Raw genomic sequence first — 17,854 nt, 5'->3', positions numbered from 1 at the left:
AATCTCTGTCAATAATAGCTGATTGGTTCTGAGATTGCATTTCAGCGAATTCCCCATCACTTCTGCTTTGACCATGGACTGTTATCCTGCGTGCAACTAAAGCACACTCAGACATGATTAGTCTTTACTCCAAACAGAAACCAGAACACAAATTCCAAAATCATGTCTCTTGTCTACACATTCTGTATTCATATGCAGATATCTGTTTATAAGTGATGTTGTAAACTCTGTAAAAGCATTTCAGAGTGTGTCACAGTCTGTTGGATGAGAATGGCCCACAACCACGCAGCCAGCGGAGCTTCATTTACCAGGTTTTTCCCGGTGTAGTAGGAATCAAGCAGTCTTTATGTAACACTACCTATCCAGTGAACGGTAGCCTGCAGGTAATGGCCTCCATTAACTGTAATCATTATCAACAAGCTGAGAACATGCAAACATGCAGAGGGTACTGTACAGCACAAGGTACTGATTGGACCACATTGTTATGAAACATATAGACCCCAGAAGTCCAGTTGTAAACACAGAGGGTTATTCCCCCAATGCAGCTAATGAAAGATGACAGCGCTTGGCGTACAGAAGCAGCCCAAAATAGTTGCTTGACAATAAACAAGAGCCATGTTCCTTACACAAGGTATATAAAACCAAAGTAGGAGAATGATGGTCTAGTCTAACTAAAAGGACAGAAATAACCACATTGCATGCACAATATTTATATGCCTAGATTAAGTCTTAACCTGCGAGGTGTGTAAAGCCCCTCTGACCTAGAAACCTTGGCCTGAATTATTCATTCAGTCACATCTCAAAAGGCTGCTGAGGTAAGGACTCACCCTCTGGGTTGCATTTGACGATGATCTGTGCTATATAAATACATTTTACTTTATTGATTTTGAAGACTTGATTTACATTACTTAATTCAAATGAATCCGGCCTTTGGAAATGGAACAAATATGTGAAATCGTGCTAGGTCAAATTCTGAGAAAAAGGTTTGTTTTTCGAAGATGTCTGTCAGTGATGTTAGCTGTAATACTAATATATGGAATTAGCTAACTCTGGAAAGTTATCATGGCTGCAACTACTTTGTATGTATTTGCAATATTTACAGTGTAAATGTGCCAGAATTGAGCACATGCATGCATTTTCTCAGGAGAAAAAGCTCCTTGCTGGACAACGTAAATTCTAAGTCATGTCATGTTATGTTATCTTATCTTATCTCTCATATACAGGTGCAACTGCTGTGAAGATGGAAAAGGGCAGCTCTTTTTGCCTGAGGCCAAGAGAGGATGGAGTCACTGTTGGTGGTAAAAGAGCTGTGGGGATATGGTGGATGAATCGGGCTTAAGGGGAAGCAAAATGGAGAAAATTACAGATATCTGGTCCAGAGAGCTCAGAACCTCAGACTGAGCAACAGGGCAATGACCCTCAGCACACAACCAAGACAAAGCAAAAGTAGCTTAGAGACATTGTGATTGCTCTGCAGAGGAGAAAGTAAGACAATCCCAAAATCAAGATCCAAATCGTTTGGTGTTATACCCATGAGTTCAGGCTGTTGTCAGGGCTCTGAATACCTATTTTAATGTGCTTTTTCAGACATTAGCAAACATTTCCACAATCATGCTTTTCATGTCTTTATGGGGTGTGAGTGTAGATTGATGATGGAAGGGTTCTGATTACAGCCTGATTACAAGCAATTACAGCCTGTAATTACAGCCTCACCACACTGATCATTGTAAAAGATCCTGAGCACCCACAACTGAACTTAGAGAACACTGTCACATTCATCAGGATAAAAGCTGGACTAAATATTGTCATTTTTCAAAAGTACGTATTATTTATTCCAAAGTCTAACTCTTTAATATCACTATTGCTACCACTCAACATGATTAATCTGACTTCAATCCATCTATAAACAGACCCTAATCCAAAGAGGGATTTTAAAGTCATTTTCATTTAACAGACACAAGCTTCTCCAGATAAACACCATCAAACATACTTGCATTTTTTTTATTTCCTGGCAGTACTACAAGAACTGTATTGTGAAAAGTAAAGCTCTCTATGTGAGCTCAATTCATTCAATGACAGTAAAGGCTAGCTGGTCAGAAATTAAACTAATTCTCTCATTCTTCCATTATGTGTTCACGAGTTACATTACTTTTAAGTTTCCTTTATCAGAGTGTGAGACATTAAAGGCGAGATCTAACAGAGACTGCAGGTTAATTCAACTGTTGACAGGCATGTTTGTAACAGACAGACACATGAAGAAAACTTGTGTGGTAAGGCAGAGATCTGCCTTGTTAATAACATCAACGTTATTAAGGGCGAACATCATTTGTTTGGATTCTGTGAATCTGATCAGTTGTGATTCAGTATGCAAGCACTTCCAGTAAACTGTGGATACTTTGAGGGAAACATGAACAGCGTCATACCCTGATGTGTCATCTATGAAACCCTCTGTGGTAAAACAACCACACTTGTCTCATGTGTTTGGCCACTGTGGGGTGACCACATGGAGGATGCTCCTTGAGTTGTGCCACTGCAGAGTTTTGATTTTTGGATCAACTTTGTTAAAGCCTGTCGAAAGTTTAAAGCTCCTCTGATTTGCACACAAACCAATCTGTTTGTAGATTTATTCATCGATTCAGGTTTCTGCTTCACATTCTCACAAAATCCTTTAAATTAAACAATCCCTCTAAACTTATGCAGACGCACACGCACACTGCAGGAAACTGTATCTATAAAATGTCAGACACATCAGACAGGTCAGACAGTGAGCAGGCTCAGTGTGTACCAAGCCACATGTGACTCTACATTTGCAGAGCAGAGGAGAAACCAAAGCCTGGTGGACTGTTCAATATTCAAATGTAAAAAACCCACACCAAGGGTGGAAATGTATGTGTAAACATAAGTGCTTCACAATCCTTCACCAAAAATCTGTTCCCATCTATGTGGTTACTCAGCATAAACATCTGACTCATGTTACAGAACTTGCAGTGTGTGCCACACTGCTGCAGTCATTTGTCTTCAGCACCTCATTGCAACACAATGTTCCTTTGGATCAGCTGCAGTGAAAGTACACAAAGAGAGAGGAATGACCTCTTCGTCTCTTCTGCAGTGTGTTTACATTAATACTGATGAGAGGGGAGGGGGCCTTTGGGGACCTGAGCATCATTATTATACCAAAGTATTTAGAGTATGTGCATGTTAATAAACCAGTGTTAAGTGTCAAATACTTCCTTTATACCAACAGCTGTTTGATATGTTTTAGGAGCACAACTTAACACAATAATATGCAATATCTCTGATCAATATGCAACTTTAGAAACTTTGAAATTAAGATTACTTCAAATGTTCAATGAAACACCTCCAAAAAGAGTAAACTGCAGCTGTTGTTTTTTGAAAAAAATGTTAAAGAGAATACGAGCTAAATATTAGTAATAACTTAACTTAAGTTACCAAACTGGAAACTTCTGCACACTCCCTGGGAAATATCTTGCAAAATTCCTGCACACATGATTATTACTATTTCTATGTTTCATTATTATGCCTCAAAACAAGCAAGACAGATCACTTTATGTGTAATCTGCCAAGAAATAAACCCAATCCCATTCCAATTCTTCTTGTTTTGAGCGTATATTTTGTTTCATGTATGATGCTTGAACACTTATTTACACATCAACATTCTGCCAATGCATTTACATTCAATCTCCTCTTGCTTCCATACTTCTCATTTTGCTGCTGACAGACACTAAGAGGAAGCCAAAATCTTGAACTTGAAAGAGTCCAAATGTGTGGTTGGCATATTCTTAAACAACCTCATCACACTTGTTGTTATCAGTTTGTGACAATAATATATTTACTAAACCGTCCATTTCCTACAACAACTGTAATATTCAGGGCTGCTGCACCGACTAACAAAGAAGCCAGGAAACGCATAAATATATCACAGTGATGACGCACGAAGACTGACAGCACATTCACACTCATTTTCTCATATTAGGCAAGAGTTCCCGGTTCTACTAACCTGCATTGTCATTGGACTCTGGGAGGAAAACTTTGTGACACACAAGGGGAACATGCAAACTCGAAAAGCCCCACTTTGTTCAGATCTGGTTCTCATTCAGCACCCTCTTCTTGTGAGGCAACTTCAAGTGAGTAGGAAAGTACTATAACCTTTTGATTTCCTGTCAAGTTTAAAGTAATAATCTCGAAGTGTCTGTGAAGGTTCTCAGTCATCGAGGTCATGGTAATTCTAAGCTTAATCCAAAAGCCAACTGTAGAACTGTTTAGAACTGAAGAAGCCTTTTGGATGAGAGGTGATACGTCTTCAAGAACTTCAACAAAGTCCAGTTGCCTTTTGGATTTAGCTTAGAATAGTAATCTCAAAGATTTTCGTTTAAAATAAATGTCTGTTATATCACTATCTATCACCAAATGAGGTAACACAATGGTGATTGAGCCTGTGGCCCACTGATGAAAGCCTTTGCATTTGTAGAATTGTGGACTGGGTGTCTGTGCCGACTTTCACAGAAAAAATCACAAGCGGCGCCCAATCTACTATGGCTGAACAAACATAGAAAAGATCGATGACTACAGATACAACTTCAAAAATAAGTGAAAATTTCCTCTAAAAAGGAAAGCGACCATCAGCGAGGAAAAGCAAGAGGCACAACCAGAGCCAACCGTGGACGTCTAACATGCAACACTGTCTGGATATCTGGGAAGTGTGCTCCAACCGTTTATCGCCATAGGTGCTGCCAAAGAGAACAAAACTGAGATCTTCGAGATTAGCATTTTAAAATCCATTTTCCTGTTACATCTGTCTTTCATGATGTGATCTAATCTGAACCTCACAACTTATTCCATCTTCGTAACAACACTTAATAATGATGTCAAAGAGAGCCTCTGATACCGGCTTAACTGCAGAATCGTGTATCTGCAAGTATAAGAGTCAATACACTGATCAGATACCATAATCAATTAGCCCAAAAAATCAACTGGTTTCAGGGGAATGATCATGTCACAGTAACAAACAACAACAGTTTGGTCCTAGCAGAGACTGTAATATGTCAATATTAGTTTTAACCATGCTAGTATTAAAGGGTAGTATCAGTATCAGCCAAAACTCGAGTCTAGGTATCAGAATTCAAACTGGGAAGGAAAAATGTTTACAACATGTTCTCTGATGATAAAAAGAGCTTATTTTACAGTTCTTTGCATTAAACGCAGATGGGCAACAGTGTACATTAAAAACACATTGCATATATGAGAACACATTTGCATTTGCTCAGGAAAAACCCACACATTCTTGACTCTGCTGACAGTCCATACTGTATATTACCACCACAAAGCATTCCTGAGTGTCAGGACAAACTGACAGGCTACACTGGCCCTCACACTTCTCACACCAAGAGGACATTGGTGTCATGAAGAGCAGACACAATGTCTGATTTCTGCAAAGTCAGAAGAAGGGGCAGCTTAACATGCAGGTCTAAAAACGTCTCTCTTTGGATAATGTATAAAATCAATTTACAAGGATTGAGGTCGAAGTTTATTCGTGCCAAATTAGCCCACATATGCTTCAGCACTCGACTGGGGTGTTTTACTGTGATCAGGAAACATGTGGATATTCTCTTTGTACTCCTCTGTATTCTGATGTTACTGTAGGGACTTCTGGCACACACACATAACAGATGTCAAGCTGCGTTTTTGGTAAGCTGACTGTTTCTTGAAATTTGAAATCAATCACTGGTGCGGAGGTAGAATTACGCTGTGTCTGCATTTTTTTCCACTCAGTGTAATGCTTTGATCCGGATTCTTTGAAATTTTGAAATAATACAATATAGCTATTTGTTCGGTTCATTTAAAACATTTCTAAGAAAATGACTGGCTTTCAATTTTTAGAAGAATTCAATGCCGGTGTAGTTACGTTTTGGCTTGTATCAGGAAAGTTCTCAAAATGAAGTGCGTTTAAAAAACACATCTTAGAATAATGATTTATATTGTTAAAGTTTATCTAAGGTATTGTAGGTAGAAACACGTGGCGTAATGGGAGTAACAGGAAAGAAAGAGCCTTCACTTTTGTAAATCCTGAGCTGAGTTGTCCTTCTTTCTGTTGGACAAGTAGGTGCCTCAAACTGGGTAGGACAAGCTAACCCGCAGTTAGCATTCTAGCGCAACAGTAACTGGCTGTTACTGGCTAGCGCAAAGGAAACCGACAGTTAGCATGCTAGCGCAATGGTAACTGCTGCTTAGCATGCTAGCGCAAAGGTAACTGTGATGCTGTCGGTGTTGGCTCGGCGGGGCGGGCGTGTTCTAGCACGAGAGAGTGAGAATGAGCTTCGGGTGACGAAGAGCCGAGGAGCAGGGGCTCAGTTTAAATTTGTTGTTGACAAAATGCAAGGAAAAATCCTGCTTATTATACCTTTAAGATGGTTCCCTTCAGGCTGTACAAATGGCTGCAGATGTTTGACATTTAAACCTAAGGTTATAAAATGAGCTCAGCTTGTGAAGCAAGAGCCCATCAGGGAATGTTTCTGAACATGTGACCTGGGCTCTATGTAGCTACTGCTTGTCTTTGCATATATATGCCAATGACGGTCATGAACTATGTACAACAGTGGATGCACCATTTAGCAATATTTTTGATATAATTTGAATGTTGTATACGTTACAGTAGTACTGCAGATGCTGAGTTTAACATTTAGAAAGCCAGATGACTCAATTTCTGCTGTCTTTCTGATACATTGTCAGATGTCTTTCTCTGAAGGTTTTGCCTCCACTACAAGAGGTAAATTGTGTTGTATTACTGCTGTCCAAAGCTTAAATAATACTTGAAATCAATCAACTACTAACCATGACATTGTTACTGAAAAAATTATGCTGCTTTCAATTTTTGTAACGCAATTTTCAAATGAAGGGCACCACCAAAAGGCCATGGGAAGAGAGAATCGTATTTTAAACCACCTTTTGTGAACAACTTTAGTGACGAGTCAAGCGGCTAAAAGGTGCTGGTGGTGTCACACAAGTGAGGCTTCTTGAGGTTAAGAGCAGACGCATCTTGCTTTCAGTTTTATATAAGTAACAGTAATGAGTGTAGCAATGCATAACGGCAGGTTGGTTTCACAGAATAAGGTGGCTTCTTAACCTCTCGACCACTGCACCTAACTGCAAATGGAAAAGGCAGTTGGGACTTTCAGGTGCAGTAGCATAAAAGGCTTAAAAAAATATCACTTTGGGGTGGTGGCCAATACTAACAGAAGGGTCAAACAAACAAAGGACATCCACCATGAAGATCAGAGTTCAACCGTTGTTTCAAACCATAACTGCCAACAAAACAATCCTACATGAAGTGCAAGAGTTACTTACGTCAACCCTAACCTCGATCTTCTTACCAAAACTGACAAGGGACTTTTGGAGCCTAAACCTAACCATACTGCATCCTTTCCTCAACATTAACTACGTGTAACAAAAGTTTCTTCTTCTCTTATGTGCACCAGTCGGTGGCATTGTGACTGTGTCCATGACAAAACCATTACATGCAGCGTTAAATGGTCACACTCATTTCTTGTATTTCTGTAAGACAGGGATGTCCTGGTGAGCAATAAGTACATTGTGACTCTTAATTCAAAGTGTAAAAGTCCACTTCTGAAAACACAGTTTCTCATTACGCTTCAAATCGTGGGGCAAAAGTTGTAATGTGTTGAAGCTAATGAGCCTATGTCAGCTGAGGTGGGCCTCAGGTCGTCTGCCAACTTTGCTAACCACTTAGCTGTTGTAGCAGTAATTTCATTTTAACTGTTATGGCTCTTATAAGCGTGGGAGCCTGCAGAAAATGTTTTATTGCCAAAACAAGGGTGAAAGCTTCAGGCTTCTTCATATCTTAAAAGAAACTTTGATTAAAAAAGAAAACACTTTTTAGGTTGATTATGTGCAAAGAACGGCTTCACATTCATGTATTTCTGTGTGCGATAACGATCAACAGCAGACTGATGGTCCCTTGATAAGGACAGCTCATGTGTTAACAGTGTTTGTGCCGGATATTCAAGTGACAACTGAATCAGATGAACCTCTTCTAAGCCCGGAGACAAGAGGTTATGACCATTAAATGTGACAACATTAAACATTAAACATGACCCCTTTGCGAGTCTTTACTCATGTTGGTTATATTATCAGGACGGTGTGTAGCCTACTGGTAGACGTAACCTTTCAATGAATTGACTCTACGGTCATTGCAGAGCCTCGTTTATGGCCCATAATCTGTTACTCTGCAGTAGAGGTCTTCACGGGTCTACCAGAACCCAAGGACCCAGGACCCTACCCGGGACAGGGACGGGTTCGGGTCTACGTATTACGTGGTCAAACGGGTCCGGGTCGGGACTTCTATAATCCTCGATTCCGGGTCTGTTCAACATTATGTGTAATACCGGAATGGATCCCGGAAGACCCGGCCGTGATTAGAAAGTGTTCATGATTAAAGTGCTGTGTGTGTCTGTGTGTGTATTTTAACTTGCAACAATCTGTCATTTGCATGAAAACGTGTGGGAATTAAAGTGGAAAAGAACATAAGAAAGCACAGCAATGAGTTGCGTGACATGTATGTGACTGCAGGTTCAGACAAAAGTTGAAGCCAAAGCCGGTAATGATGGAAACCTTCCTCGCTGATGTGGACAAAAAAGCTAAAAGAAAATGAATATAAAGAGGTAAAACCTTGTTTATGTAAATTATGGACAAAGACGAGAAGAAAGTATGCGCAGTTACGTGTAACACGTGTAGCTTCATAACGAGCCGCGCGTTTGTCATCTGTCTGCCTGACAGCAAGTGGACTTTTAATCTGAATTAACTAGTGGATTAGCATCTCTGTTTTTATCAACAGGACATGGATATGGAGGCAAAGGGGAGAAGGCCGCGTTGCAAAAAGGTTTGTTTTGACAGCTGACTAACAGCAACTTATGCCAACTTAATATTAATCAGCTGTGAAGTCGGTGCTGATCGGGTCTGTTTCGTCCGGCCGGGGTCGGGTCCGACATAACTCCGCCCCAGCTTTCAAATAATAGACAGGTCTGTTAGGGTTCAGGCACGAAATTTTGGACCCGTGAAGACCTCTACTCTGCAGCCTAATAACAGAAATTTCAGATGCAATATAACCTTTACAGCTCTTTATTATGCTAACAATCTGACAGTGAACTGGGCACAGGCATACAGTATTAGGCACAGCTGTTCCCATGACAACAATACAACACAAGCTCTTAGTCCCACCAGTGTTGCAGAGCTGCAGATAGTAGCTGCAGATGCTTCTTCAGAAGTCGAGCTCTTCACAGCTGACAAGCTCTTAGCCTCGAGGCACAACATTTGACCGTCATGTTGTTCCTGTCCGTTTCCCCAAAAATGTAAAATAATTCTTCTTCTGTCCTCTCTTTGTACCTTGTGTGGCAGTGCACAGTGAGTGAGTGGTCAAGCAAGTAAGAGAGAGAAAGCGGCTGACTGATGGTAAATGTGAGTGGGGAGAAAGGCTGGGAGTGAAGGTGTCGATCTGGCAGACAGCTTATATTCGACATCATACCAGAGCTACATTCAAAAAGTGTGAGGCTCAAGTCGCGCCCCCCAGAATGTGGCGCCATAGGAGACAGATTATATTTGGCCTATTGAGCCGGCCCTGTTTGAAAACATGGGAAAATCCAAAATACGAGGACATGATGATAAATATCAGCCAAGGTCGGGCATGAAACTAAAAAAAAGTTAATAGCTTGAACATCTCTGCTTCAATCTTTCACTATCATTGCATCTCACACAATCAAGTCTCTTTCACACACACACACACACACACACACACACACGCACACACACACACACACACACACACACACACACACACACACACACACACACACAACTTTTTTTTACACTGGGGCACAAACAAATACAATCTCAGCACCAATAACCGCAGCAAGGATCACACATGCACAAACAAACACAAACATGTGTAGATGCTCTTACCCAGAAGGCCTCCCAGCAGGTAGGCTGAGGTGGACGGGTGAACCATACTCTTCAGCTGAAGTCCTCCGCTTTTAACCTCGGCACAGTGTGTAAGCACACTCGCAGGGCCGGCAACACACACTCTCACACAGTCCTACAACAACTATGACTGCAACCTTTCAGAGTGTGTTTTAAGCGGGACGCACATAGGCTGACTGTCTTCAAGGCTTCATTGCGTTGTTGAGCTCTTCTGAAACATGCTGCACACGGATAGTGGTTTTTATAGCTCTTGTTCTTCTGTTGCCTCCTGCTGCTGACAGCCTGAAAATAAGACAGAAACCAGTCAGGAAGCCAGACAAGAAAAACGACAGTGAAACAGACACAAGTTGTTGCTGTTGTTGTTGTAACAAGAACATATATTGTTGTTTCTCTCTTTGCCTGTCTCTATCCTGCATCTCCCTCTGTCCCATTTTCAGCCCACCCAGTCGAGGCAGATGGCTGTTCAACATGAGTCTGGTTCTGCTCGAGGTTTCTTCCTGTTAAGAGGAAGTTTTTCTGCTACTGTACCAACAAGTGCTGCACATGGTGGATTTATGTTGGGTCTCTCTGAACAACATAACAAAGAGTACAGTCTAGACCTGCTCTTTCTGTAAAGTGTATTGAGATAACTTTGGTTATGATTTGGCGCTATACAAATAAAATTTGATTAATTGATTGATTGATTTGACAAGGAGAAGAGCTGGAAGTCAATCCAAACAGAGAAGAAGCTCAAGCTGAAACATCTGTTAAAACTTCTGAAATATTTAAATATTTAATATTTAAAGTTCACACGAAATTCTGTTTACATGCAGTTTATAGTCTCAGATGATATTGATATCCATATCAGGAAAGGATGGAGACACATCTCTGGAGACAAAATATCTATAGGAACTCTTTTCTGACATTATAAAATAGTCTGCTACTGTATTTATCGATACTGGGGAAGCCAGTAACCTGCTCATTGAGACGAATGGTACCATTGCCAACAACCTTAGCAGTCCATAAGAAGTTATATCAGACCTGTACCAGCCCCTACAAACTCACAATTCAGCATCTGACCTGGAGAGCTGCACAGAAGTGTTCATTTTGATTTAAATAAAGTCTCTTGGAGGAAAATCATTTCCTCGTCAGATATTTGTCTCTCCACATGAATTCTTAAGAGGTTTTTATGTCAGACTGTTTGTTCACTCATTACATCCAATATCACATTCAGGCCTTACTTTGTGTTTAGTGCTAATTAGCAAACATTAGCGTGCCCACATGCTGAACTAAAGTGATGAAAATGGCAAAGTATTTCAGCATGTTAGCACTGCTGTTGTGTCATGTGTCTGCATGCTGATATTTAGCCTTTAGCTCAAAGCACAGCTGTCTTAAAGTAGCATGGCTGTAGATTCTTATTTCTGTTTTGATTAATAGTCAATCTATACAATGTTAGAAAATAGTTTAAATTTAGATTTTTCTCACATTTCATTACAATTTTCCAAAGAATGAATGTTTTATGCACATATAGATGCAAGGCTACTTGCTTATGAGAGTGACTCCTGCACTTTAAGTACACCAAGCTGGCTCATTGTCCCTTTATTACTCTGTTTATTACTCCAGCCTGACAAAGAGAATCAAAGAGACCACTAACTGCAGCAGATAGTTTCTCTTCATTCATTTAGTCACGCTGGCCTGCCTGCCAGCCTGCCTGCCACATGGTAATACTCTATGCTTAATACAGTTTCATTTATCATTATTTGTGAGCACAACAAACTGTTTGTCTTCTCAAATTAGGCACTAAGGAAATCTCATATCTTCTGACAAACTGTGAGGGATTTCAGCACGAGCAGAAAGGATGAGAAAGATGTTAAGATGGAGAAGAGTGTAACATCTTCACACTGTCAGAGAGGCGATGAGTCGAGTGTAGGCTGTGGTTTGTTTTGTCTCTTTTCTGGCATGCAACATATTTAAATGTGTTTCTATCATTTGTATATTGGACAGGATATCTGAAGTATTCCAGGGAGAGCAGAGGCAATCCCTATTTGATTCAGAGACTATCAGGGCAGCACACACACCATCTGCTTCCTGTGCCCTGTCAAGACAATGTTTTAGGCTAAACTGTTTAATCACTGGTAAAAGTCACTGGTTTTTCATATGTACTTAAGGGCAAATTAGTCTATTTTGGAGTGAAGGAGGGGGGATAGGACGGACGTAAAGAGTAAAAGATTTCTCAACCATCTAGTGTTGTTCTTTCTGGAAGGGTTTCACACAGATAACAAACCCTGAACCACCACTTCGTTAAAGACTTGGACAAGGCAAACAAACTGAACGACAAGGAAACAGTCCTCACACCATCTCCACGTCCGATCAAACAGACTCATCAACATCTCAGCTGTGGTGCAGGACAAGCTCTCCCAGCCGAGTGTACCTGACTTGACTGCAGGTTGATCACAAACTCTGACTCCTTGACCATCTGCACCGGATCCCAAAAGGCTGTGTCCTTTCCCTTCTGCTCTTCTCCAACAAAAACTTCAGTAATGAATCTTCTTAAGTTTGCGGAAAACCACCATCATTCACTCTGCTGAGAAGGTGATTGGCTGTACAACTCGCACACTCCCAGGAACTTGAGGAGAGCAAGAAGGAGGCAAACTTTATGAAACAGATGGCCGGTCCATCAGGACCAAAACCACAAGAAGAGTTTCTCCCTGACCGCTCATGGAGCCCTTAATAAGACCTGGTACCCCCACAGTTTCACCCCTGGGACAGCAGGGGGGCGGCAGGGAAGTATATTTACTTTGAGATAGTCTGAAGTTGAACTGGAAACTGTTTTTTAGTTGGGCAGGGGGGCGGGGGAATGACTTCTCTTGAGGTGTGACAATGGAGACATGTATGTCTCATGAATGAAAATGAGGATATATTTGGATGGGTTTTTTGGGGCATTTTCTGAGGGGTTTAATCCAATGATTTCACATATATTAAAAATATGTATCTTATTTTAGGATGTAGATTCAAAGAATATATTTCATCTGCTTAGAATATGGTCCCTCACAGATGTTACTGGCGTGTCCTGTACATTGCTCATGTCACCTGCAGCTTCTCTTTGCATGCTATAGTTGGCAGCACATTGGCCAGTCATATCAGACCCTTCCACTCTAAAAACTGATCCCAGGTTTGAACATGAAACAGAGCAAAAATAATTCAGTAAAAGCTGTTTACCATCTGCTGACCAGTACAATAAACTATGATAATAGACATTATGAACACATGACCAGAAACCAAACCCAAAGTTACAACATGTTTGCTCTAGTCCAAACTTTGTGCAGCCACAGACAGTGAAGCGTAAACGCTGCATCCATAAACTGCCCTCAGTGTGCACCGACAAAATTACAGGCTCTCTGATTTCTTCCCTTTCAATGACATACTGTACTGACACAGGCCGACATAATATGTATATTTTTAGAAATATATGTGCCAGATCATAAAGGCCTATACAAGCTGAACTATTGACTGTTATTTCCCGGGCCATCATACTATTTATTTACTTGTTTGTATATCGAGTATTCCTGCGCCTCAACAGACTACATTCCTTCCCCATCTATTCACTCTGACCTTGACCTGATCCATCAGCAAAGTATGTTAAAGCATCATCCAAATTCTTAACCAAACCTTTAAACTAAACCACCCTCAAAGAGCCTGTGATGACGTGAGACTTGTCCCCAAAGAGTCATCACTGGAGGTCCAAACCTCAGACCGGACCTCACAAGGATAAAAGTATAGGAGCACACACACAAACCTTCTGGGCTGAATCACCACAGCTTTCCTCTTTTTTCTTTTACCCTCTTCTGATCCTTTTCTGTTGTCACTGGATTTTTCAAAGTAAATTTTCCCTGTAACTCATCAGCCCATTTAACAATCAGAAAAAAAATGCTGTTTCCCGGCAGAATTTGCATGGAGAGACCCTGCAGGCTGAGAGGAGAATAATCACGGTCCACTTTATATTGTGCCAAGATGAAATGATGCAGAGAGACCTGCTGGTACTAAAGATACTGCGCATTCAACTGCATCAAAGAAACTGAGATTAGAGGTCAAAGGAGCAGCATTGATCTGCATGACCTCTCACAATGTCAGTCAGAAGTTTATATTGCCAGTTTGGGGAAGAGAGTTTTAATAAAACCTGTATGCACATTGCACACTTGCTTTCTGTATTCATATCTTGATTTAGTAGATTTACACTTTATAAACCGCATCAGAGAATCTAATCTGTGTATGGTCTTCACCTGTGTCATGCTGCGCTTCACAGTCTCGTCTCACTGAGTTCAACCAGCCTGGCTGCTTCTTCGTTGTGTAACATTGCTGAACTTTTGTCAACCTTTCACTCATACACTTCTCCTGCACTTACTCTGGAGTAAAAATGGCTGTGAAATTGCTGTGAGACAAGTTCGCCTTTTTTGGATCAATAAGGTCTCACCTCGCTGATTTGACTGGAGCATTTTAAGCGACTGGTTGTATAACTGCATGCAGGTTGAGCCAGAAAGTATATTTGCCTTGAAAACCTGATCTGCAGGGCGGGCGCATGTCATCACTGTTCGCTGTCTGAAGTAATGCGTCAACTGCAGCAATAAATATCGAGCGCACCTTGCGAAAGTGAAAGTAACGCTGGACATTTAAAGGCCACCTAGTGCATGCACAAAAAAGTGCAGAAAAACACAATCACACACAAACAACAGCAGCAGCAGCAAGCACCTGTGTTTCCAAGTGTAAAGTTTGAAAAGTGGAAAATTGACATACACAAAAAGGCACAGACGCACCTCGATAGTCCCTTTTACCCGGCTCCTTGGATGCGTAAATCTGTATCCGCTCAGAGGTGGCACGTTGCAATGAGTCCTTGTTAAGTAAGAGAAGTGGCAGGTCTTATATGAATCCAATCATAAAAGTCTTTGGGGAAAGTCCATTTCTGGCTCCGTCCATTCACGCCGCTTTGGTGCGCTGCGTCCGTGTGTGCCGCCAAGTGCGCAACAGGCTGACCTGCAGCTCCCTCCCGTTCACTTCAAGCCGCAGACACGCCACAAATACAGCCTGCTTTCAAAATAAAAGAGTACGCAGCAAGATGCCTGACAGCGTGTCTAACAGTCCTCCCTCCCCTTTCTCTCTCTCTCTCTCTCTCTCTCAGTGTCTCTCTCTTTCCAGTTTTAGCTAATTACTTCAATCGACCATTTCAATTTGCATGACCAAAATATCCTCCCTTTGAACAAAAAAAATCAATCAAATAGTTGATCAAATAGTTTCTCGAACAATAATAATAATGATAATGAAATATACTGTAATGAAACATTACCGCTGTACCTACACAAGAAGAAACTTATTTTTCAACTCAACTCTTGGAAACAAAGACAGGAGAAGGTGGTAGTCAGCCATTTGTCGCCATTGTTGTTGTTTACTTTTCTAACAATGACCCTAACCTTAACCTGCAGACAGTGTTTACTTAACCAACCTCAGCCATAACCTTCTTACCCTGACAATCCTGTTTTGTCATTAGAGGCCTGGGGGAATAAACTTGGCAGTGAACAGTCTGTCTGTGTGAGGCTGTCAATGATCAGGGTTTACCCGGCTTTGTCGTGGACATATTGACTTCACCTCACACACGTGCTTTTACTTACCACGCTCACATCTTCCCTTCAATATCTTTGCGATTTTGTTATTTAAGAAGCAAGGTGTCCGTCAATTAGAATTTTACTTTGAAAGTAAGGTTTCAACCGGAAATGTGGGTGCTGTAAGTCATCTGACTGAACGGTGAAAACACGTTAACAGACAACAGATGATGCCTGGACCCCTGCGGGTCGTCGGCCGCTCTGAAGCAGGGTTTTTTTTTTCATTCACCTTCACTGCTGCTGGATGTGCTGCGTTGCGCGCATTCACATCCATTACGCATCATTACAGACCAGAGCCAGATGATCACACTCCAAATCACTCAGAGCCAAACCTCCACCACAAACCGCATGTGTCGCTCCAGACTGGCTGCTGAGCTCAGAGGGGGAAGCCCGCAGGAGAGCGGCGGTATGGGCAGCTGAGCTCGGCAGGGTTTTTCACGATATTTCCATTTAGTCACGATGCCGCCTTCAAAATCATTTTGTACCAGATTTTAAGCGTGACAGTTTTATTTTCAAGAAAAAAAATAGTACACAGTAGACAAGAGTGGTTGATTCATGCCTCAAATGATGCCACTTTCTAAAAAGGATGTATATTAAGGGGTTATACATTGAAATCATATGATTTATCAATGGCTAAAATAGTACTACAGCTTAATAAATGTTTTCTTAATTAATAAATGAAACATTTTGTTGGCAGTTTCTGAAAACAAACTTTAGCTGATTAGATTATTGGGTGGACTGTTCAGACAGATTTTCAGAACCTGGCAACCTAATGGTTGTCATATTAATGTCTTATAACTGATCAATAAAGTATTAATCTAAAAGTTTATGAACCATTAATAAAGCCTTTATAAACCTATGATAATGTGTGTTATCCCAACAGAGGACACCTTCAAAGTAAAAATAAAATAAAAGTGAGGGGACAGCTGATTAAATTTGAAGTCATGGTTGAATTGGGTCAAATGGGAAGGAGTAAACGTAAGGTCAGGTTTGTTAATATAGCTTTGAATGCAGCAAAATTGCAAATTAAATGCAAATTACCAGATTTTGTACAAATGCATCACAGTACATAGCAGAGCTATTAGGCCATGCAGGGAAAGCTAAAGTTGGTTAATAGGGGGCCAGTCAGGGCCAACAATTGAACAATGTTGAGGTCATGAGTTCTACCTTTCACCTCCATCCCCATTAAATTTATCCAGACACCAAAAAGTATACATTACACAAATTTTTAATTGTATTAAGATTTTTAAATGATTTTTTTATATATATATTCTTAAGTTTATTTGCACCCTACCGTCCATATATTTAAGGTCAACATGCTGGTTCAAAGCATCCCATACATAAAGTTTTAGTTCAAGGATTCAATAAAGTTTATTGTCATTCCAGAGCATGTTAGTATAAAAAAAAGGACAAAACTCAGATCCCGTTTTAACAGAAAAAAAAAAAAAACAATACTATAATAAATAAACTATAGACTGAGTAGAAAAACTACAAACTCTATGTAAAAGAGACGAAACAATAAATAAAAACTTTACTTTAAATCTGTATAAACATGGACTAAGAATATGAGTGAGGGGAAACCACAGGTTAACAAACAGGTAGCAGTGTCTGTGTGGGCAGCGTTATAAAGGTCATTGGCCATTGATGATAGAATACTTATTTATTTAAATTGACCAGAAAGAATTAAAATGTAATTGTATTAATTTATAAAATATATATATATATATTTATCCCCAAGTGAAACTTTTATTCCTTAATGTAAACTCCCTTTTCTACACAAGAAAACCCCAAATTCCTAAATACCAGGGATGTGACCTCAGCATCCTCAGCGGTGCAGGAGTTACAGCCCTGAGGCCGGTCCATCTGAAAAGTTACAAGATATTACTCACTGCGGGAGTTTTCCTCCTTCATCCTGGTCGCTGTTTACACCCGACCACAGTCCGAGAGCAAACCTCAGTCATGATGCACTGAAACACAGACAGCATATTTAGTTTCCCACTCAGGATAAAAACACACTGGACCATTGCTGCACCACATTAAAGGGTTGCCTATCTGTCCTCGGTGCAGTCCCACTCTCATCACTGTCCGGTTCATCTCCGTCTGACTTAAATGCAGAAACATAAATCTGCTGAGCCTGTGGTGATCAAGACTTTGAGAGGATGGTCTAATGAGGAAAAGCTTGAATTAGAGGCCTGCTTTGACTGCACTGACTGGAG

The 17,854-nt window shown here is 40.7% G+C and overlaps 1 protein-coding gene across 2 annotated transcripts in view; it reads right to left on the bottom strand.

The window, feature by feature from the left end:
- The window catches only part of il34 (interleukin 34), a 31,955-nt gene extending 17,005 nt beyond the window's left edge, over window positions 1–14,950 (bottom strand). Inside the window, exons 1-2 of one of the 2 annotated variants that reach the window (XM_069686561.1) lie at window positions 14,779–14,950; window positions 9,991–10,290 (exon numbers count right to left, since the gene is read on the bottom strand). In XM_069686561.1, coding sequence (XP_069542662.1) covers window positions 9,991–10,036 — 46 coding nt within the window. In that variant the 5' untranslated portion in view covers window positions 10,037–10,290; window positions 14,779–14,950. The remainder of the gene's footprint in view (window positions 1–9,990; window positions 10,291–14,778) is intronic. The other variant, XM_069686560.1, reaches the window with a different exon arrangement.
- Window positions 14,951–17,854: the final 2,904 nt, after the last annotated feature.

The sequence above is a fragment of the Semicossyphus pulcher genome, unplaced genomic scaffold (genome assembly GCF_022749685.1).
Source record: "Semicossyphus pulcher isolate SPU_LCO1_2020_fin unplaced genomic scaffold, fSemPul1.0.p SCAF_8, whole genome shotgun sequence".
NCBI lineage: Eukaryota > Metazoa > Chordata > Actinopteri > Labriformes > Labridae > Semicossyphus > Semicossyphus pulcher.
Note: the sequence above shows the minus strand (reverse complement) of the source record. Positions and strands in the feature narration are given on the sequence as shown.